At 37.6% G+C, this 23294-nt stretch overlaps 2 protein-coding genes across 2 annotated transcripts in view; both read left to right on the forward strand.

Moving 5' to 3' along the window:
* LOC145692567 (inter-alpha-trypsin inhibitor heavy chain H3-like) overlaps nt 1-5043 on the forward strand; it is a 33535-nt gene extending 28492 nt beyond the window's left edge. Inside the window, exon 5 of the mRNA XM_081767876.1 lies at nt 4912-5043. Coding sequence (XP_081624002.1) covers nt 4912-5043 — 132 coding nt within the window. The remainder of the gene's footprint in view (nt 1-4911) is intronic.
* Nucleotides 202-11707, forward strand: LOC145693613 (uncharacterized). The gene is made up of 2 exons (XM_081769763.1): nt 202-297; nt 9597-11707. Exon 2 carries the CDS (start codon nt 9602-9604, stop codon nt 11426-11428), a length of 1827 nt encoding a protein of 608 aa, XP_081625889.1. The 5' UTR covers nt 202-297; nt 9597-9601; the 3' UTR covers nt 11429-11707.
* The last annotated feature ends 11587 nt before the right edge of the window (nt 11708-23294 follow it).

Below are 23294 nucleotides of genomic sequence, written 5' to 3' on the forward strand. Positions count from 1 at the left end.
TTAAAAAAAACAACAGTGTCGTATGAACATCCTATATTTTTTTTGTAACCGCATGTCGGTTGGTCCGCAAAATAATAGAAAAAGAACACTAAATGACACTAATTAGAGTTGATAATTAAACACGATTTATCTTATAATGTACAGAAGGCTGAAGTTTTGGGCGCAACAATTAGCTTGACTAATAACAAACGTTAGTAAAATTTTCGAGTTGCCTACAATAATTACTTTGGTTACTGCGGAAACAAAACAGAAAAATACAACAATTTTTATTCGACGGACACGGAAAATTTTAAACAAGTATGTAAAATTTTTAATAATATAAGAAACTTTATTATATTTTTACTTATATTTGCATTTTTACGTGATTTTAGCCTTTAGTTAACCTCATATTTTTAAATTTATCAATGTAGTGATAACGATTTCAATCAACTCCTTACACAGGAATTTATTAGGGAAAGAGTCCACGCTTTTGGGATTTTTAATTAATATATCAACAAAAGGGATATTATATTTAATATTTGTAAAATTAGTCCTAAAATTACAATAAATTTACGAAAACAGTCGGAATTTCAGGGCAAAGGAAAGGTTAGGACCTCAGCATTTACTTTCTACGTACGTCTCTGCTGCTTATGAGAAAGTGAGTATGATTAACTACAATAGCACATCCATAAGTTTCTTTGGCCATTGAAGCTCTGAATTTTTTTTTGAATAGCATATAGATATTTTTTTTAAAAAAAGAAACTTTTCCTTCGGCGCCAAATATGTCTTGAATCCATCCTAAAGCTGCAGGTAAAATCTCATATAACTTGGATGCTGAGAAAATATGGATCAAATTGCATATCGCAGTCAACATGATTTATTGATTTTCCTTCTCTCTATATTTATTTAGTGGGGACGCGGTGGCTCAGTTGTAGAGCGTTCACCTCCGGTGCTTGGGGTCCCTGGTTTGATCCCAGCTAGCGCCGTGTAGACTTTGTGGTGGACAAACACCGTGCTCGTGGGTTTTCTCGGGGTTGTCTCGTTTCCTCCCACTTTCTTCATTCCACCATTTCATTCATTTCTCATCATCACCGTCTCCTTTAGCTTAACCGGCATAAGCGAGGGACGTAACACTTAAAGAGTTCATTCCATTTTCATTTCCATTTATTTAGTGCTTTGGTATACTAGAACTCCCTTATATACAAGATAAGTTCAAATGATAGACTCTATTTCAGAAATCTATTCTGCTAAATCGAATAAACATATATTATTGTGTAACATGTGCTAAAAAAGGTAATCTGTCCGAAAAAGTTTTCTTTAAATATATCACAAGTGTTCTAACTGAGTACTTCGGCATAAAGCAAGCTCCGCCAACTGAACTTTGTGGTGGTGAAACAACGTGTGCGTGGGTTTACTCTGGGATCTCCCGTTTTCTTCCCACTTTCTTCATTTTGTTCATTTCCCATCACCACCGTCTCATTTACCCTAGACTGCAGAACCGCGAGACCTAAAACTTAAAGATCTCATTTCATTTCATTTTGGGAGACATCAAGACGATATAGTCTAGCTCCTGCCAACCCACCTTGCTCAGTCGACGGACGACCAGTTGATTTTCGTTTACAGATGAAGACCGATTCTGAAATGTTCATATCACTTAACAAATGACATTCTCCGACGTGCATCTCTTTAACCCTTTGCATTCCAAGAGTCATTTTCCTATGTGCGTGTTGTAGTGCCGGTTTTATTTTTGTTGAAAGACTGTGTACACCGTTATATAGGGCATAAATTGTGTGTGCGTGAGGTGGAACATTTGGACTGAAAACGGAAATTTTGATGTTCTGAAGGAATTTTATGCTGCCTCAGGTTGTTAACACTGACCGGAGATCACAGACAAAGCTTTTCTTTTTCCGATCTCGAACTTATCCCGAAGTTGCTAATTGTTAGTCGTCAAAACAAACATAGGGCTATGTGTTGTAATTGAATGTTCCCTTAGGCGTGCCATCTATTGAGACAACACATTTTTTCTCTTTTATGTCAGCAAGGTGCTGCCACCTAAGGAGCAATAGTAGAACTAAGTCTTGCCTTGCATTCACTAACAAATTTCAGCATCTCCAGGACTAATACAGTAAATAATAAAGGATACATTTTCGTGACATCTCCATCCGGATGTCACTGATACGAAAGGGGCTAATATTTGGTATGGAAATAGCGTTGCACACAAATCACAGACTTGTTTCCATGAAAGATCTCTGTTCTCCAGTCAATGCCATTTTTATTAACTGCTTGCTGCTGAATCTTAGTGATATAAAGAGGAAACACTACGTGGAAACTAAATTTTGAAGTTAACCTTTCAAACCGTATGTCCCAAATTAACATACGTTTATGTATATTTCACAGAATACATTCCTGAAATCGGGTCCATCATTTTAATTTACCCTGTATTTCCTCTGTTTGTCCGTATTTCCGTCCGCCCAGGAGAAAACAAATCTCATGAACTACTTGATGTACCGTTATCGTCTTTAGCCAGGATGTAGAGAGGCAAAAGGAATTCAATTTGTAATTGGAGGAAATATTTATTAAAACTCAGGATTACCTTGGATAACTATAGACCGAAAACGGCAATAAATATAATAGAAGCAGTCTCTGCAATTTGATTAAGCATCTGAAGAAAACACTTTAATATCCATCCGTAACTCTATACCGAAATGGGAAGTGACAAAAATTAACTACTACTTCCGGTTTCAATATTGAATTGCGTAGAGCAGAAAAGTTTAAAAAATAGCGAGATCTCTTTTAGATTCCACTTAGCGTTCTAAGAATAGGTACCATCGTCCCTTAAAACCCTGTATTCAAACGGAAAGAGGGAGAACTGAACCTATTCCGGTTTTAACGTTGATATCTATAGAGTAAACCCGGTAATAGACAACAAGAAGTGGTTTCTTTCAATCAACTCAGGGTTTCAAAAATATATTCCAGCTCCACTCCAATCTCTCTACTAAAACCAAGAATTTCAATATTAGTTGAAAAAATATCATGGCGTAGGCCTAAAACAAAATTCTTCCATGTTGTATACGCGTAACACTCGTTAATACCTATTACTTCTTGTTATTTAAAAGGAAATTGTTGTTTAGATTGAATCAGATTTTTATATAATACCACAAACCACTTATACGCTATACGTTCAAAAGTATCCGGACACTCCCAAAACATACGTTTTTCATATTAGGTGCATTGTGCTGCCACCTACTGCCAGGTACTCATTATCAGCGACCTCAGTAGTCATTAGACATCGTGAGAATGCAGAATGGGGCGCTCAACGGAACTCACGGACTTCGAACGTGGTCAGGTGATTGGGTGTCAATTGTGTCACAAGTCTCTACCGAGATTTCTACACTTCCAAACATCCCTAGGTCCACTGTGTCTGATGTGATAGTAAGGTGGAAACGTGAAGGGACATATACAGCAGAAAAGCGGATAGGATGACCTCTGGTGACTGACAGAGACCGCCGACAGTTGAAGAAGGTCGTAAAGCGTAATAGGCAGACATCTATCCAGACCATCACATAGGAATTCGAAATTGCATCAGGATCCACTAAAAGTACTATGACAGTTAGGCGTGAGGTGAGAGAACTTGGATTTCATGATCGAGCGGCTGCTCATAAGCCACACATCACGCAGGTAAATTCCAAACGACGCCTTAGTTGGTGTAAAGAGCGTAAACATTGGACGATTGAACAGTGGAAAAACGTTGTGTGGAGTGACGAATCATGGTACACAATGTGGCGATCCGATGGCAGGGTGTGGGAATGGCGAATGTCCGGTGAACGTCATCTGTCAGCGTGTGTAGTGCCAACAGTAAAATTCGGAGGTGGTGGTGTTATGGTTTGGTCGTGTTTTCTTGGAGGGTGCTTGCACCCCCTTGTTGTTTTGCGTGGCACTCTCACAGCGCAGGCCTACATTGATGCTTTAAGACCTTCTTGCTTCCCACTGTTGAAGAGCAATTCGCGGATGGAGATTGAATCTTTCAACACGATCGAGCACCTGTTTATACTGCACGGTCTATGGTGGCGTGGTTACACGACCATAACATCCCTGTAATGGACTGGCCTGCGCAGAGTCCTGACTTGCATCCTATAGAACACCTTTGGGATGTTTCGGAACGCCGACTTCGTGCCAGGCCTCACCGACCTACATCGATACCTATCCTCAGTTCAGCACTCCGTGAAGAATGGGCTGCTATTCTCCAAGAAACCTTCCAGTACTTTATTGAAAGTATGTCTGCGAAAGTACTAGCTGTCATCAAGGTGTGTCAAGCTGCGAAAGTAGGTGGGCCAACAATATATTGAATTCCAGCAGTACCGATGGAGGGCGCCACGAACTTGTAAGTCATTTTCAGCCAGGTGTCCGGATACTTTTGATCGCATAGTGTATGTTACAACCTTTTTATTTGAAAAAAAATGAAATCTTTGAGTTTTACGTCCCACGGTTATGCCGGTTAGGCTAAAGGAGACGGTGATGATGAGTAATGAATGAAAATGGTGGAATGAAGAAAGTGGGAGGAAACGGGAGAACCCCGAGAAAACCCACGCACACGGTGTTTGTCCACCACAAAGCTCTCTTGGCGGGGGCTGGGATCGAACCCGGGACCCCAAGCACCAGAGGTGAACGCTCTACCACTGAGCCACCGCGGCCCCCCTATTTGGAAGAAAGATACGGATTTTCGTAGAATATTCAAGAATTATTATTATTATTATTATTATTATTATTATTATTATTATTATTATTATTATTATTATTATTATTATTATTATTATTATCGCTCCTAGCGGGATTAAGGTTGTAGGAGTAAATCCACGAAATATATAAAGATGCGTAGCACTATTCTTCAAGTCAAAATAAAGCGAACATTACATATAATTGTATATCTTTTAGGTTATTGTTTGGAGACGCGAATCGCACTATGTAGCAACGTCACAGATAAAGAACCATAGGGTAGTATTACCAATCTATCAAGTAGTATACATTGATTCTTTCCAGATGGTAGTTAAAGTCGATAGAGGTTGACAATAGTACCACCTATTAGCATAACAAACGGTGTAACTGCTTGATGGATTTCGTAGAGAAATACTAATGGTTCCAAGTGTTTCTGCAACGTTGCCACATAGTGAAATTCTGATTCCCCATACCGGCTGAAGAAAGCTCTAGAAGACCATTATATAGGATTTTCGCTTTATTTTGAGCAGAAGAATAGCGATCTGTTTTTCGTAAGCGCCACTTTCAGAACACCCGATATATATGTATTTAAATACATACCCTCAGTACAGACCCGTAGCCAGCCCAAAAATTTAGGGGGGCCCGGTCGAAGTTTGGGGGGCCCCCGAAGTTTGGGGGGACATTATAGTTCATCACCATATTATAATTCACTTGCAAGCCTACCGTGAAAATTTTAGTAGGGGCCAGTAAAAATTTAGGAAGGGCGGCCCCCTCCTAGACCCCCTGGATACGGGTCTGCCTCAGTTGAAGGCTTTAAGTTATATGGGTACTGGGTATTAAGATTAATAATAATAATAATAATAATAATAATAATAATAATAATAATAATAATAATAATAATAAAAATAATAATAACAATAATAATAATAACAATAATAATAGTAATAAAAGATTCAAACCTATATGGAATTCGAAATAGAGGGAATACAATATATAAAGAAAATGAACTTAGGAAAGCTATTACTTGTACTGTACTTACCTTCAACTGATTTATTGTTAGTGTCTCATCGTTTTCAGAATGAATCAATAATTACTGTAACCTAAATGAAATAAAGAGTGTGTTTGTGTGTTTGTTTTGCTGTCTTTTTGCTGCCTGGGGACCAGACAAGTGGACCGATAGTTACCACAATTTGGTCACGGGTACCTTGGTCCAGGCCCCAGATCAAGACGGAGCTCTTTTTTCAAATTTCGAAGCAAATGGTCTCAGGGAGGGGGGTCGTTTACCGGGACCGGCCTGGGGTTCAGACAAGTTGACCAAGAGTTACCAAACTTTGATCACGATACCTTGGTCCAGGCTCCAGACCATATCAAATAGTGTCATGAATCCACAAAATCATGAAAGAGAGATAAAAATCTTGTATGTGAAATACTTTTCTCAACATTCGAACACTGCTGCTAGGGTTCCAGGGTCAGTTAATGTACACCAAAGGTATCTCGAGAAATACATGTTGGCTATATGTTTAGCAAATTTCTTTAGAAGTGGAAAAACGTACATGAAGGCACAAAAGTATTTTCAAACCATATTGCAACATTTTGAAAATCTGAATGAAAAAAATAATCAGTTACTTTTTTGTACTTAGAAAATTCCTGTTCGAGCCCGAATTATCTTTAGGCTATGGCTTGTAAGTCATAGTATTTAGAACGGAAGAGGCTTTCAAATTATATGATACATATGCTGGTTGAGTTGATTTGCGCGTGAACCTGCTGATACGTAAAGCTATAGTTTAAGGTGGGATCCGAAGAATGTAGACTTCCACCGAAAATCAAACCCGGTACATTCGAGAAAAATGTGGAAAATTCCTAAAACATTTTCTGAAAAAGGCCATTCTTCCAAATTTAGGTCTTGTGACTCGAAATGCCTCTACCATGTAAAACTTCTTTGTTAAGTAGGGCTAAGTTAATAAAACAGAGTTTGGAATTGACTCCCACTACCGGTGTTTATTATAAATTAATAAAATATAATGGTATTTACTAATAATTAATAATGTGCTCCAATATAAGATATAAGGTAAACACAGGTTTTCCTCGACCTGACAGTTTCAGGGATTACGTGTTGTTTGCCACGGTGTAGTTTGCTGCGACTGGATTTTGGTGTTGATGGAACGGCATTGTTCTCTCTGATTTATCTTATATCATAATCATGAAGATTTATAGAAAATCGACTCAGAAGTTGAGGATTACCAGATGACTATATTATAGCAATCAAATCTATTATATTTATAAACAGAATGCATACAATACTAGCGGTCCCAAACAAGTTATTGGGTTACTGCTCTCATTCCTAACCCTAGTTTTGAGTATTCATTAAACATTCCTCTGCAAAGGGATTTTTAGGAGTGTTTTAGTTTATTCTCAAAGTTTAAATTATGCCTGACTTTTTCATTTGTGACTTTGGCTGTAAGCCATCTTAGTGGATTTATATTTTTGCTCGTTTGACATTAGACAGCACTCGATTGCTTAGTAATTTATGTTTTAATGAGTTTGTTTTGGGCTGATACTTTTGACATATATTTACATTTAAACATAGTTTGAAAAAATTCAGAGGGATACTGTTACTCGTTTATAGTCATACCAGGAAGTATCTCCATTTCATCAGTTTGAACTGTGATCTCCCGTCTACATTTGTTTTTATTGAGGTTTCATACATATATTTGCTTGCTATTCTTTCATACTATCAGGCCCTGTGGTCAGATTTCAGCTCGCGGGAAGTGGGCTTTGTGGTGGGCAAACACCGTGTGTGTGAATTTTCTCGGGGTTCTGTTTTGCTCCCACTTTCTTCAATACACTATTTTTTATTCATTCTCGTCATCATATCCTTTAGTTTACACGGCTTAATCGTCAGACGTAAAATGGAAGTTTTCCTTTCATATTTCTTAAGGATAATAACATCCAGTTCTTTAGTCGCGTAGCATAACGAAAAATAATAACTTTCCCACAGTCATCAACTTATTTACATCCTATTGAACTTACTTTGAAGTATTATTTGAGACTGTCGGCAAAAAGAACTTAATACACAGAGTTAATACTTAATACAAGACGTTTTAATACACAGAGGAATATCATTAATAACAAGAAGAAACAAGATGGGGATCTAGATTAGATCCTTGAGGAAATCCCAATGGAATATTGAAGTTGAAAATTTCCGGTAATGTAAAACATTGTGTAGGATTATTGTACTGGAACTCTCTCCAGCCCTCTGTGAGAAGATTTTTTTAAAATTTTGGAAATGAAATGAAATCTTTGAGTTTTACGTCCCACGATTATGCCGGTTAGGCTAAAGGAGACGGTGATGATGAGAGATGAGTGAAATGGTGGAATGAAGAAAGTGGGAGGAAACTGGAGAACTCCGAGAAAACCCACGAGCACGGTGTTTGTCCACCACAAAGTTCATTTGGCGGGGGCTGGGATCAAACCCGGGACCCCAAGCACCAGGGGTGAACGCTCTACCACTGAGCCACCGCGCCCCCCTTAAAATTTTGGAATTTAATATTTGTATCATTATTTGTATATTCTATGCTATTACAATGTTGATGTCAGTTGAAAATAAACCAGAATGGCACTCGATTTCAACTACAAAAGCCATTCACTTTAAGAATTTTGACATAGTACTAACTTGCTCCTGGAATTCTCACTCCTGGCGCTTACAACCCACGCGACGGCCCTGTCAACAATGATTCATTGCTAGATTAAGATCTTTCCAATACTTTTTGATAACCATTTATCTTGGATAATTCTCTTCCAAGATGTTTGCAGGGTTACCTAATTTCGTTAATCCATCTGGTAATATTAGGATGCTGTGTAGGTTGCTACTTGTCACTTGTGGTAAGGACAAAGGAAAAAAAATCTGCTTTTGTCTACCCTTGTATGGTTTGTTTACTAACAGAGTATATGTATCTATATCTATCTATCTATCTATCTATCTATCTATATATATATATATATATATATATATATATATATATATATATATATATATATACAGGGCCGGATTTAGGAGGAGTGCACCCCCGTTCATTGTGAATAAACATTACCAAAAATGAGAAGCTAGCAGTGAAAAAAACCAACACTTTCCGAAACTTTCTGCCTCCTTAAATCCATTTGGGTCTTAAAAGAAAGCAGTTCTTTGCGAAAGCAATATTTTAGGTCGGTTTTCTGAAGGTTGAAGAAAAGGATTCACCAAGTAAAACAATATAATATTTCTCAAGTAGAAGGAAACAGAGGCCACGCGGAGAGAAGAACATTTTTTCCTGCATAACACTTGCGATCCTCTTTAAAATACTCCCCCCCCCCCCGTTCTATGTACCAGTGTTGTGAAGTGTAAAGAGTACTAACAGATGTCATTTTGAAGAGTTTCAGTGTGTATTAGTAGTTATTGGTGCACCCCCTCAAAAATTCCTGGATCCGACCCTATATATATATATATATATATATATATATATATATATATATATATATATAAAACAGGCTGTTAAAAGATTAGAATTACATCACTGGGGTGGGGCAACCAGAACCCAGACTATCATAGATATATCATGAGTTTACTACAAACATTCAAAAATATATAAATAATAGCCTCAATTTATTAATAGCCTCACTCAAAAACTGGGGGTGCTGCGCCCCGGCCCCATTGCCACGGGATAGATCCGTCTCTCATTTGAAATGCCCGCTTTAGAATCTAACCATAATTATGATTATATATTTATTTGTGTAGTATTTAAACATTTATCTGTGTAGTCTTAACACATTTTCAGATACTAATAAGGACTAGTAGTTGCAAACTTTATTTAATTTCTATTGTGTACTTTTATGGCTATAATTACAAAATGTCTTTCATTATTCTTTAGGCACAATGAATAGCGGTAAGTTATACAGAGGCCCGAAAATAAAAGTGCTTAAAGCATTAGAGCAACCTCGGAAACTACAGCCTATATTGTATGAGAAAGTTTTGAGTTCTTTTATGGAAAGTTTATCTGCAATTCAGGATAATTTTCAGCAACATTTTGAATCGGTCTTCAAATGCCCTTCTACCTATTTCAAGTTACCAGCTCCAATACCAGCAACGATTCTTCGGCGTCTGCAAAAGTGGCAATTTGATCGGACAAGACATTTGGAGATTAAATTAACGTTGTTCTTATTCGAGAGCTTTCTGGCTGGGGATACAAAAGAAGTTAACATCTATATTCCACATCGAAAAGACTCTTCTTACTTCACACGTTTGTTGGAGCTTTTAACCATAAGAAGTACGAATGTCACTACATTACGGCTCCTTCAAGACACCTTAACTCAAGATCTTTCTTTGCAGTTCAGCACAGACGATATCTCCCTTCTTAAAACACTGTTTGCTTCCCATGACAACTTGACGCATCTCGAAATACAATTTCTTGTTACGGATTATGTTTGTGAGCTAATTGGAGAATTTTGCCATAAGTTACGTACATTAAAGATACCTTCTGCAAGGATTTCACGCTACGGTGTTCATTACCTAACACAGAGTGTTGTTGAAGCTGATCAAGATTTTGATGTTACTGAGAATGACTGGAAAAGTACAATGTGGCATCGGGACGATCTGTATCCATCTGTGGAGAAGATTTGGCCTTTAATATTTGACAACGATGGTGACAAGACCAAGAAATACCGACGACGAAAGAATCCCTTGTGTGATACACTGGTGCAGCTTGATATAACGGGTGTAGATGTGTCCTTTAAATCACTACTCTGTCTTCTTGAACTTGTCCCTAATTTAGAAAACATTGGTCGTATTCTAAACGCAGAATTGTTTCGTAATATAAGCACAATGTGGGAGTTACGAGGAAATCTGGCCAGAAATCTAGCTCTCCCTGCTTTGAACATAAGGACGTTAAGACTTATCCAGGTAGAACAGCATCATTTGACAACCGTATTAGCAACATGTCCGTCCCTCTCATCTTTAACCTGTATAATATCAGTGCGTACACCAATTTCAAGCATCTGCGGATTTAAAGAACTTAAATATTTAAAATTAAAGCAGATCGGAAAAGAAGTTAAGAAGGTGAGGATATCTCTTGAACAACTGAAACATATGCCAGAAAATCCTCAGGGAATGATTCAAGTTCCACCTCATCCTAATCAAGCTGATGAACTCCAAAAATTCTTGTCAAATGATTGGAGCAATTTGAAAGAATTAGACCTAAAATATAAATTAGTAGACGAGGTGAACTTCTACGCCTTTTACCAAAACTTCCCGAAACTGGAAAAGATTAAATTCAGTCCTGGACGTCTCATGACTTGGTCAGGTCCTCCAAATAGATTTCATTTACAATGGTGGTCCTTGAAAGAAGTGAATTTTCAGTCATGTATCGAACCCAATGCAGTTATTGAGATCCTGACCATTGCGCCATATATAACGCACATGACTGTCCATTGCATCTTTTCAAACGAAATAGAAGATTTCACAACTCTCAGCAACAAACTGCTCCGGCTTGAAAACCTGAAAGAGTTTGTCGTTGGAGAGTATAATGTCTTACCAGAGAAACATATGTGTCACGTTTTCCTAAAATCAAACTGCCTCCATTTTAAGATCTGCACAGATGATATGCGTCAATTCATTAAAATTCGCTCTGAAACAGATAGTGACGATGACCCAATGGACAAAGAGAAAGATAGAATACCTCTTATGGCTCTTAACTTCTTTAACTAGATGTTATCGCACTTAAAAAGAAGCATATCGCACTTGAAGGAAAGTTTATTTTCTGCATCTTACTAAAACATATCATCAGTATAATATAACTTTGAAGTTCACATTTGAACAAATACTACTTTTCGTTTAAGTGATTACCATTTTGAAACTTTGCCACTAAAATTATTAAATAACACCAAAAGAAGAAATATGTTCAATTTTCCTTTATGTTTACTATTTGTATTAAAATATTTTCAGAGACTATTTTCGGGCACTTCACTAAATTATATTGCTTTTTAAATAAATATTTTATTTATCACATGGAACTATCAGCATAATTATTGAAATTCACTCTCATTTCATTAGCTTGTTTAGTGTATTTCATTTATACTAACATCATATGTTATTCTTTACGTTTTCTTGATAGAGTTTTCGCATAGCTATTCCGTGGTTAAGCGGTTAGCGTACGCGCCTTTGGCGTGGGAGAACCGGGTTCGATTCCCGTCGGTAGCGCATGTGGTTCGAATTCCACGTTAATCAGTAGGTCCCGTCTGACATAGCCTCGGTGCTGAAACGGACGTTGAACTCAAAATCAACTCAACTTATTTAGAGGTTTCGCCTTACACAATTATTTAATTAGTAGAGCCTGGATTCCCATGCAAAAAACAGCCCGAGATACGCATACTAATATGCACTAAAATATGCATTAAAAATTTAACATACCGGTACTGAATTATGCACTAGGAAAATAATTTTGCACAAAATATCCTATCTTATTGATCTTTGTTGCAATGAACTGTGAACGCCTTCCTTACGTTTTCTTATGTAAACCCTCTGCGTTTACCAGGGTGAAACGTTCTGTAGATCGAAAAGTTCCTTTCTACATCAGTAGAAGTCACTGGTGCATGTGAAAAACACCAAATGTCTTCGTGTGTTAGCTCCTCTTCCAATTCCTTTTGCAATATAACAGATTTTTAAACCCGGAATTTTTGTCTAATTTTTGCAGAATTCTTGTGACGCTATATTTGCAACACTGGACAAAGTTTGTTATAATTCGCCGAACAAAGAGAGTGAATGCTGAAAAGCATTGTTACTGGATTACAACTGTCTGATAATTTCAGATATTGTCGAGAAGTGATTGTGTTGCCATTTATAGAGAAACATTTTTGTGACACAAAAATAGTGACTGCATCATCGGGATTCAGTGAGTCTATACCAGTCTTTACTTGAGGTAATCCATTTGCATAATACAACACAATTTCTACCCACTAGCCCTAACTGGTTAAAACTTGTAACATTTTTCGCAACTTCGCGAAAGATTGTACTAGCGATGGAGCTTTCACAAATATTTTCTCTTTATATTTGGTACAAGCGCATCTACTTCCGGATATTAGCATCTAATTGTTCCTAGTATGCGATGAAGACCGTGTGCAAAACAAGTCAGATGGACTAATTTAGGATACAACACTTCATTCTATTACACTACACAATAGTTTATTCTACATAAGCGTTTACAAAGGAATTACGTTCATTTTAAATATAACCTACTTTCTTCTAATATACTGTGTGAAATATGCTAGTATGCAACAATAAAAATCTAAAAATATGGGGTATTCTGGAAAGTTTACGAAATATTCATACACATTGAAATTCATTCAAAATATGCTCTTATGTGCTCTTATCATATGCGTTTCAAACGAATCCTTACAAATCTGTCGGACAGACAAGATACTTTCCATATGTTTCTGCATGTTACTATAAATATGCATTTTACATATAAATCTGAGCTGTAGTAATTAAGCTACATTTACAAACATATCATTATACATAAACTGATTACAAAGTTGTGGCAACACTGTTGTAATTCGCACCTGGCTTTATGCACAGAAAAACACATGTTACATTTTTTCAATGTAATATCGTTCCATCTCTTATCACCTTCTGTCACACATATGGAAGGCGTCGTACCCCGACAATTTTTGGGATGTCTCGCACAGATCGCCATATAGCCTGCATTATGACTTCAGTGCTTCTCGTGAATTGGTTCTTTCATTTTGGCGAGAAGGAAGTCACGATGTCTCTGAAAACATTGTTGTGCGCTGTACTCCAACGAGGTACTTCATACTTAATTCATGGGGGCCCGGTGGCTCAGTGGTAGAGCGTTCACCATTGGTGCTTGGGGTCCTTGGTTGGATCCCAGCTCGCGCCGTGTGGACTTTGTGGTCGACAAACACTGTGCTCGTTGGTTTTCTCGGAGTTCTCCCGTTTCCTCCCACTTTCTTCATTCCACCATTTCACTCATTTCTCATTATCACTGTCCCCTTTAGCCTAACCGGCATAATTGTGGGACGTTAAACTTAAAGATTTCATTTCATTTTTCTTCAAACTTAATTCACGCGCATTATTCGTCTTTTCCAAACAAACGTATTGTTATGACACTTTCCTCCTCTACTTTACTACAAGGGGCGTTCGGAAAGTAAACTCCAATTGGTTACAAAAAGAACACCAAAATTAATAAGAAGAAGTTATTACGTACATCTGAAAACAAGTACTTTGATCTACTTCTAAACATAATTTCCATAAACATTCGAACACCATCCATATCTCTGCACTAGCTTAGAAATTCCATCGGCATAAGAAACTCCCGCTCATGCTTTGGGCCAGTCTGTGGCCGCACCTTCAGCTCCATACTTACCGCGTCACTACGTTGTATAACATATTCCCCAACATTTGTGGAAATTCATTGCAAAAGCTCCGAGATTGTAAAACGTTGCTTTTCACGAACATGTATATCAATTTTCCTTCAATTTACTGCTAATGCCTGCCACTCTTCTCTTCGTTTTTTCCACTTTTAAATGAACGAACCCATTCACGAACAACTTCTTCACTCATGACTTGATCCGTACACAGCACAAAGTTCCCTGTGAGTGTCTACTGCCGAATATAGTTTTGACGTAAGAAAACGTATAAACAGATCGTACTTCGCACTTGGTGGTGTTTTCTATTCCAGCACACATTTTGGTCACTACAAAAGATAAACTAGTGATCAGACAACCTTTATTCTATCGCGGCTGGATGCAGACTGATCTACCGCAAAGATGGTAGCACTGCTTCCACTATTTCACGCACAGTGACCAATGGGAGATTACTTTCCGAAAGAGTCTCATACTTTTGACCGAAGAACACACAATTGTTATCACTCGCTACATTTCATCGCCTCACATTCCCTTATCAGCTACGGAAATCTTGTAACGCTGAGACACAGCCCTTTTAGAGGATAACAATCGTTACCATTCACCACACTTCATCGCCTTACATTCCCTTATCAGCTACGGAACTCTTGTAACGCTGAAACACAGCCTTTTGACAGGATAACAGTCGTTACCATTCGCCACATTTCATCGCCTCACATTTCCTTATCAGCTATGGAAATCTTGTAGTGCTGCGATTCATCCAACCATACTTTTTATCCAACCTCTGTAGAACGCTATTCCAAAAAGATTAAAATTAAGATGTGATTTCGCAAGTAAATAGAATAATTATTTATCTTCTTATGCAGATGCAACATGCAATATAAAGACCATTTATATTCAATTTATAACTCTCTTACACATTTACTCAATCATATTAGTCCGTATTACCGCATTTATCGAACAGAATCTATCTCTGTGGCTATTATGTGCGTCAGACATAATCTCATGCACGTAGCGTAGAGATTACTTGCCACGTTAAAGGAGATCCCTACATTTCATTCCCTCGACTCTTTTTATATTTCTATATTTATACGCCTCCATTAGCCTAAGAGACAGCACTAAGGAATGCTAATTTGTTTAAGACAAATCTTAGAGGATAAGTTACTAACTCTCCTCGATATATCTACCTTCTTAACACGACTGTTCCCTTTTTTTTTGACATAACCAGTATTGTTGCTCTGATGTGTCATCAGCTCCCATACATTGAAAACAATCTGTTGTTCGGTACGTCGGAGGAGGGAAAAGGGATACATAGTAACTCTGTAACAGTGTACACCTATATGACAAAGGGTTCCACTTTAGATTTACGACCAAGGGAGTTTGTGGTGAAGAAAATTGTATCTATTGATCTTATTTTCGTTCTTTTTCTTTTCGAGGGATACTTCGATTTTTTGCAAATCCTCATTGGATCAATTCTTTCAAAGCCATTAAGTATTATTAATGTCTGTCTCCTTAACACACAGATAATGACTGTGAGTCATGAACCTGCAGATGTAATGATTTTACTTAATTTCCTTTTATCCAGTAGCCTTCGGTGCAAGCGGTCCCGGGTTTGATTTCCGGTGGGGGCACTCGGTCGAAAAGGTTTAAGAATGCTTTCTCAGGCCAGCCACCCTAAATGAGGTTTTCCTGGGTTTTCCTCATTCACATCAGACAAATGCCGGGGTGGTACCTAACTTATAGGTCCCAGGCTGCTTCCTTCCTTCCCCAATCCTTTCTTCCTTCCCTTTCCCCGGATAGTGTGCTCGCTGAGGGACGTCATCCCTCAAAACGTGAAGGGCTAAATGGCCTTAGATGCCGAGAACCCGAATATCTAAAATCCTAATCCTTTTATAGATTACATTCAGCCCAACTGTAGTTATCCAACCACGCACATCACACCGGCATCTGATCGTATTTTGCAGAACATGTATATATATATATATATATATATATATATATATATATATATATATATATATATATATATATATATATATATATATATATATATATTGAACTATGTATCCTAATAGTAGGAGAATTGCAATGAAGAGTTTTATTTCTGAAGTTGTAACGATTACCACATGATTTCTTTGACAGCATACAAATTAGACATGTCCACAATAAGATGCGTACACATTGAAAATATACGTATTTGTTAACGTACAATGCCCGGTGTAACCTGTAGGAGACACTCAAATTACAAATGTAATTTTGGAACCCAAAATCGCAACTATTGAACACAAATTGGCATTGTAATACATTATGTATCTTTCCATTAGATATACGAGATTTATGACGTGTACGTACATTTTAGACGACATTATAGCCTCTTACGTGCGCACAAGTGCGAACTTCTGCATCCCAATGACATATAGGTGGAAATTCTTGTTCACTGATCGTCTCCCAGAGGGTCCTAGTGAATCACAGTAGCACCAGCCACTTACCTATGTATGTTCCATCACTACATAAATAAGTTTCGAAGTTGACGTATTGTACGAGGAAGCAGACACATTTAAAGTAAAAAAAGAAATGAAATCTTTAAGGTTTACGACCCACGGTTATGCCGGTTAGGCTAAAGGAAACGGTGATGATGAGAAATGAATGAAATGGTGGAATGAAGAAAGCGGGAGGAAACGGGAGAACCCCGAGAAAACCCACAAGCACGTTGTTTGTCCACCACAAAGTAAACACGGCGCGAACTGGAATTGAACCAGGGACCCCAAGCACCAGCGGTGAACGCTCTATCACTGAGCCACCGCGCCTCCACCTTTAACGTAATGCCATCTGTAGGTGACACTGGGCGTTTACGGGTTAAAATGAAATCAATGCAGTCCGAGTTTAAACATGTGATCTTGTCTCCTCTATCCTTAGGCGTTTAGTTAAGAAGAAAAGAGAAAATTTTAAAATAGTGTGACATTAACTGTTTTGCGCTGTTCCTTGCAATTGTAAGTTCTTAGGTTCAGATCCCGAGTCTCTAGATCTTGATTGGATCAGCTCGTTTTTTCAAACCTATCAGGTAGGCTGCATGTGTAATTCCAGTAGTTTTTGGACTTAACGTACAGCAGACGTATAACTGAAAATGCATGTTTTATAATACTTTCTGTATAAGTGTTCCATCTATACGTACTTTCCGTATGAAACAATATAGGCTGTTAGGATCTCACATACAAATGGATGTATATAACACATATTTGAGGAATTTAACATAAGTATCTGCATGTGATATACGGAAGACTGTTAGATGTCGGACATCCTGCAACGACATGATGTAACATCTAAGGGTACTGCGGATGTAGCATATGGATAACGTATGCTTCATATTGATTTATGCAGTAAGCAAGAGGATTCCGTACATGTGTACAATATACCGCTGTCCTGAGAACGGAATTTTCTCAGTGTACCCTTAAACAAATTTCGTAATACTAGAAAGTAATTATTTATTGACGTATAAACTATGCTAGGCATACGTGTCGGAAGTCTTATAGAAGGCCTTTGTTCGTCCGTCCGTTTGTCGACAGGTGTCAGAGCAGAAACGCTCAGAGCAGAGTGTGTAATTTTCTACGATAATTGTGATTACAATTTTCTTTATTGTAATTTTATTTTGTTGCTTATTGTTCTATAGAAAAAAATAATATTTGTTTTACACCTTTATGCATGTTTAGTAATGTTATGTAAGATTTTGAAATAATTCTTGAACAGAAAAAGGTCCGATGAGCTCAGTGATTTGTGTGAAAGGTATGAGTAAATAGTAGAATAGAGTGTTCCAAGAAGCAAATTCAGTTCTTTTCACAATAAACTGCCGGTACTTATAACTGTGAAAACAGAAAAAAATAACGAAATCGTATAAAAAAGAGATAATTGTTTACAACACTGGTGTGGCTATTCTAGCATATGTGGAGATCCCATATTGTTGTGGTATATGTATTATCGGTACCTTACTATGAAAAAGTGGTAACATGACATGTTGGCAATCAACAATGTACCAAGTTACCCCCTCCCACAAAATAAATAACCAAGAATACAAATAGTACAACGATATAGTATCTCCATACATACATCATCATAATCATACTACTACTACTACTACTACTACTACTACTACTACTACTACTACTACTACTACTACTACTACTACTACTACTACTACTACTACTACTACTACTGACCCTACTTCTATTACTAATTATACTTATGTTGAGAACAGAATCCAACCAGCCCCTGCGGGGCTTCTAACACGTTCCTACTTCTATTACTACTACTAGTGCTGCTACTACTACTATTGCTACTACTACTACTATTATTGCTACTGCTATTACTATTACTCATACTTATGTCGAGAACAGAACCCAACCAACCTCTGTGGGGCTTCTAACCAGTTCCTACTACTATTACTACTACAATTCCTACTACTGCTACTACTTCTACTACTACTACTACTGCTACTACTCTACTACTACTGCTACTACTACTATTACTCATACTTATGTCGAGAACAGAACCCAACCAACCCCTGCGTTCCTTCTAACCCGTTCATACTACTAATACTACTACTAGACTACTGCTGCTACTGCTACGACTACTACTGCTACAGCTACTACTACTGCTATGATTACTACTAATACTACTACCACTACTACTGCTGCTGCTGTTATTACTACTGCTACTACTACTACTACTGCTACTACTACTACTACTACTACTACTACTACTACTACTGTTACTTATACTTATGTTGAGAACAGAACCCAACCAACCCCTGCTGGGCTTCTAACCCGTTCCTACAACTAATACTACTACTACTGCTGCTACTGCTACTACTTCTGCTACTACTACTACTACTACTGCTACTACTACAATTACTACTTATTCTTTTGTTGGGAACAGAACCCAACCAACTCCTGCGGGGCTTCTAATCCGTTCCTACTACTACTACTACTACTTCTACTAATGTCGAGAACAGAACCTAACCAACCCTGCGGGACATCTAACCCGTTTCTACTACTATTACTACTAGTACTACTACTGCTACTACTATTCCTGCTACTACTACTACTACGACTAGACTACTGCTATTACTACTACTACTTATGTTGAGAACAGAACCCAATGAACCCCTGCGGGGCTTCTAACCCGTTCCTCCTCCTCCTACTACTACTACTACTACTACTTATACTAAAGGAATCTTACTCTACAGTAAGCATTATAATGCTTAACTTACATCACATTGTATGTAGGTGTGTCTACCTACCTCCACAAGACTATACTCAATGATTTCGTTCCCGTCACAAACTGGAATACGCATAAGATTCCTCCGTGCAATTTTCGATCTCAATCTACCCCGCCTCCTCACCACACTAAATAGTTCTCGAATGTTCCTTCCTACTTAACACACTTCGGATTAATACACTGATAAGCTCGATCAGTGGCCACATATACATACGACAAGGCAACTCCAAGTATTGAATGTTATTACACCTTTAAAAATCATTTTAATGAAATGAGGATTTCATACTTCACAACACGCAGTACCATTTAAGATTTAAAAATTCAACGAAAAATAATGAATGAATTATAATTTTCTGCATGAAGCAACGAACTACTTACCAGTTTAAGTGTTCCGCCACGCTCCAGAAATACAACTTCCGCTAAATGCGCGCGCATACACCCACTACAATGTAAACAATCAACATGGCTTCCAGCCGTCAAATTTTTTTTACGCAACATCTTTTGTAATTTTTAAATTAAATTTACAGCTACTTATAGATAATCTGCAATCTTCGTTACGCTACGCTTATTAAATTGACAGCATGTCTACATAAAATTAAAGCAGAAAGTGAACTTCTACCTACTCGGGAAGTACCACATACCAGCATCGTAATATATTAATAAAAAAGAATCCTATTAATCTATGAGCAACATGTTTGCATTTTAGAAATACTATGTGTGTAAATACATGTAGTTTGGACTCTAATTTATTAAACGAAACATCAAAACTGTCATTAATAAGATTGTATTTGAAACTACCGCACGTAAGTTATTAACAGGCTAAGAAAATTGGATGCAGTTTTACTATACGCATCCACAGATTGTGAAATGTACAGAAAAAAATTGGGAAAGTTTTTAATTTGCCCATTTTATGTCGAGAACAGAACCCGACCAAACCTTGCAAGGCTTCTAACCCGTTCCTACTACTACTTACTAGATCCTTTCTATCCCAACTGTGCCCCTGTTGACGCCCCTGTCGCTATGTGATTTCCCGTACCTCCCTTGAAAGAGGAAGGATAAGTTGCTGCGACCGACATCTTTCAATTGTTAGATGCGGAGGCGTTGCTACAATGAATTATTTCGCTGTGGTCTGTGTTATTAGCCACTCTAAGTAGCCTATGATGTTCACCCGTCAAGATCAAACGACTGAATGACAAATTGTCAACAGAGCTGAGGTTATTCACTTCTTTTCCCTAACCAAAGGGAGGGTTTTCTCTGTCAGAGGGCGGCGGAGGTTGGGCCGAAAAATACTTTGCATAGTTTCCGAAGGCACAGGTGGAATAGACAGGCTCTACTACTTCTACTATGGATCCGTATAGTAAAATTTCACAGAAAATTGCAGCAAGGTAACGGTATATTTACTCTGTTTTAACCTATGATTCTCTAGTATTTTAAGAGGTTGTGAATAATAGAACAATGGAATTTTGAATAAACCAATTCAGGGGTCGATCCCCTGCACCAATTCGGCGATCATGTGCTGTACCGTAATTTAACTATCTTCAAAATTATGTTTGTTACTCCTTGAAATTACGTTGGAAATCGTACATGTCCATTTAATCACAGTCAAGTTAATGTATATTTAACGCTAATGAACGTTTCAGATAATTGGGTTAACTTTACAATGCCAGCTCCGGTTGGCATCTTTACGCAGAGACGAGAAATTGTTACATTCTATTATTTTTAAAAATGGGTCTAAACTTCCGTAACACTAAGCTAACCCAACCCTACCCTACCCTATTTATCCCTACGTTACTCTGCTCTACCATACTCTACTGTACGATACCCTTTAAAAGCTTTCCTACATATTGAGGATCAGATGGAGAGTGTATTGTAAAGCTTACTCAAGATAACTTTAAATCTTAAGGTAGCCCATGTATAATTGCCACAGCAATCAAGTCTAATGCAGTAATATATGCAGGCTATAACCAATCATGAAATACATGTATATATTTACTGTAACTCTAGTCAATCATGAAATGCATGCATGTACTTTAACTCTGGTCAGTGTTCCATATATGCAGCATATAACAACACCTGTTTATGCGAATACAATCAGTTAGCTTAAGGAAATCTTCGGATAAATTAATCCTCAATTACGTATGCAAAACCAAGAACATTGAGAAAAACTGAAATATCCAATCTAGAAGCATTTGAAATGTGGTGTTGGCGCAGAATGCTGCGCATATCATGGACTGAAGGAAACGGAATGAAGACGTACTAAGGGAAATTAATGAAGGACAACAGATCAAGAAGATAATAGGAAAAAGATGAAACAGCATGCTGGGCCATATTATTGGGCGCTCTGATTGGATCACCATGCTGATAGAGGGAAAGGCAGAAGCAAAACCAGGGAGAGGAAGACCAGGAATAGAATATCTAGAATGCTGTTACAGAGAAGAGACTTTATCAAATTGTAAAACAGCTCTACTAAGGCAGAGAAAGGTTTTAAAATGTTCATGTTGGCGACTAACCTATGGTTGAGGTGAGAAAGAAGAAATCTTATACGAATGAAATGTTCTAAAGCAAATGAAGAAGAGAAAATATAGTTGTACTAATAAATATAGGAAATATAAGTAACGATTAACGAAGTAAATATTTAGAATTTAATAACTAAATTAAATTATAAATTTTAAATTGAATTATTAATATTACATTAAATTATTAATAGAATTAAATAATCACAAAACTCATCAAATAAACCGGTATTTTCATACAAAGAAACAAGCACCGTTTAGAAAGTGGCTTTGGCTTTATTAAGATACAGAAGAAGAGACAAAAACACTGTCGAACTTTGATTTAGTTGTAGAATGTTTCTCGTGGCCGGAATAATGAGGACGAAAACAGTATTTAAACTAAGGGTTTTGAGGTCACAAGGATCATTCATCGTGGTAAGATGAGGATTTTGCTTGATGTCCGAGGAGTTCTGAGTTAATAGGCACCGAAAGTAAATTCAAGAGAGAACATAACTTCTTTCCACGCATTCAGTGTCTCGAGACTTGAGAAGAGATAAGATTCAACTTTGAAAGCACAGTCTAGCCTTAATACTTCAGCACAAAGAGACGCAAGTAATGTGTAGAAACTACGACGGCTATAGTCCCGCACCATATAAGTCCTAGGTTCAATCCAATCTTTACAGCAAAGTAAAGGCGACTATTGCGGGTCGCTACTATCACCACCCATAGAATTCGTGGTTTCAATCTTGCCTACATAGCCATGCAAAGACTTTTGCCGTGGGCCGCAATTGCCGCCATGCTTAGAGTACCTGGGTCCAATCTAGTCTCTATGGCCACGGAAAGAGGTTTGCTGTCGGATATAACCTGATCACAACCCTACCTGCCAAAGAAATCCATGTTCGGAAGAGGAACGCGTGATGTTTTCTGTGATTACAATGCATTAAGTTCGTTATCGTATGCCAGGGAAATGCACAGAGAAGCTGTTATCCCGGAAGAGGCCGAGATATGTAAGTAGCCGAAGGCTTATCGTATGTCTAGCGTTTATTTCAAAACACATTACTGATATAACGACATTCTTTGTAATTCAGATAAGAATCTTTGATAGAGAAAAAGGTCCCTTGGAGTAAAATACGTGAAACTCTTCATATTTTCTCATGGTGCTTACTTGCCTCAGGCTCAGTTGACGATGCAGCTGACTTATTTGGGTACATTCAGGCTGTAGTTAAAGACTTTATGTCTCTCAGTAAAAGATCTTCAAAATTTCTCCCGTGGTTTGATGAGGAACTAAAGTGCATACTTCACAACAACAAAAAAGTGCATGGAAGCTATGGAAAGATTTCCAAAGCAAGTATACTTAGAAGAACTTTACAGGTATTAGAAGACATAGTAAATATCTTATATAAAGAAAGTATGAGGGTACATTGAACCTAT

This window comes from Thermobia domestica, chromosome 8, assembly GCF_964235325.1.
Source record: "Thermobia domestica chromosome 8, izTheDome1.hap1.1, whole genome shotgun sequence".
In the NCBI taxonomy this organism is placed as follows: domain Eukaryota; kingdom Metazoa; phylum Arthropoda; class Insecta; order Zygentoma; family Lepismatidae; genus Thermobia; species Thermobia domestica.

What these genes read in the sequence shown, in the direction of transcription:
- LOC145693613 (XM_081769763.1), top strand. Translation starts at nt 9,602, where the DNA reads ATGAATAGCGGTAAGTTATACAGAGGCCCGAAAATAAAAGTGCTTAAA.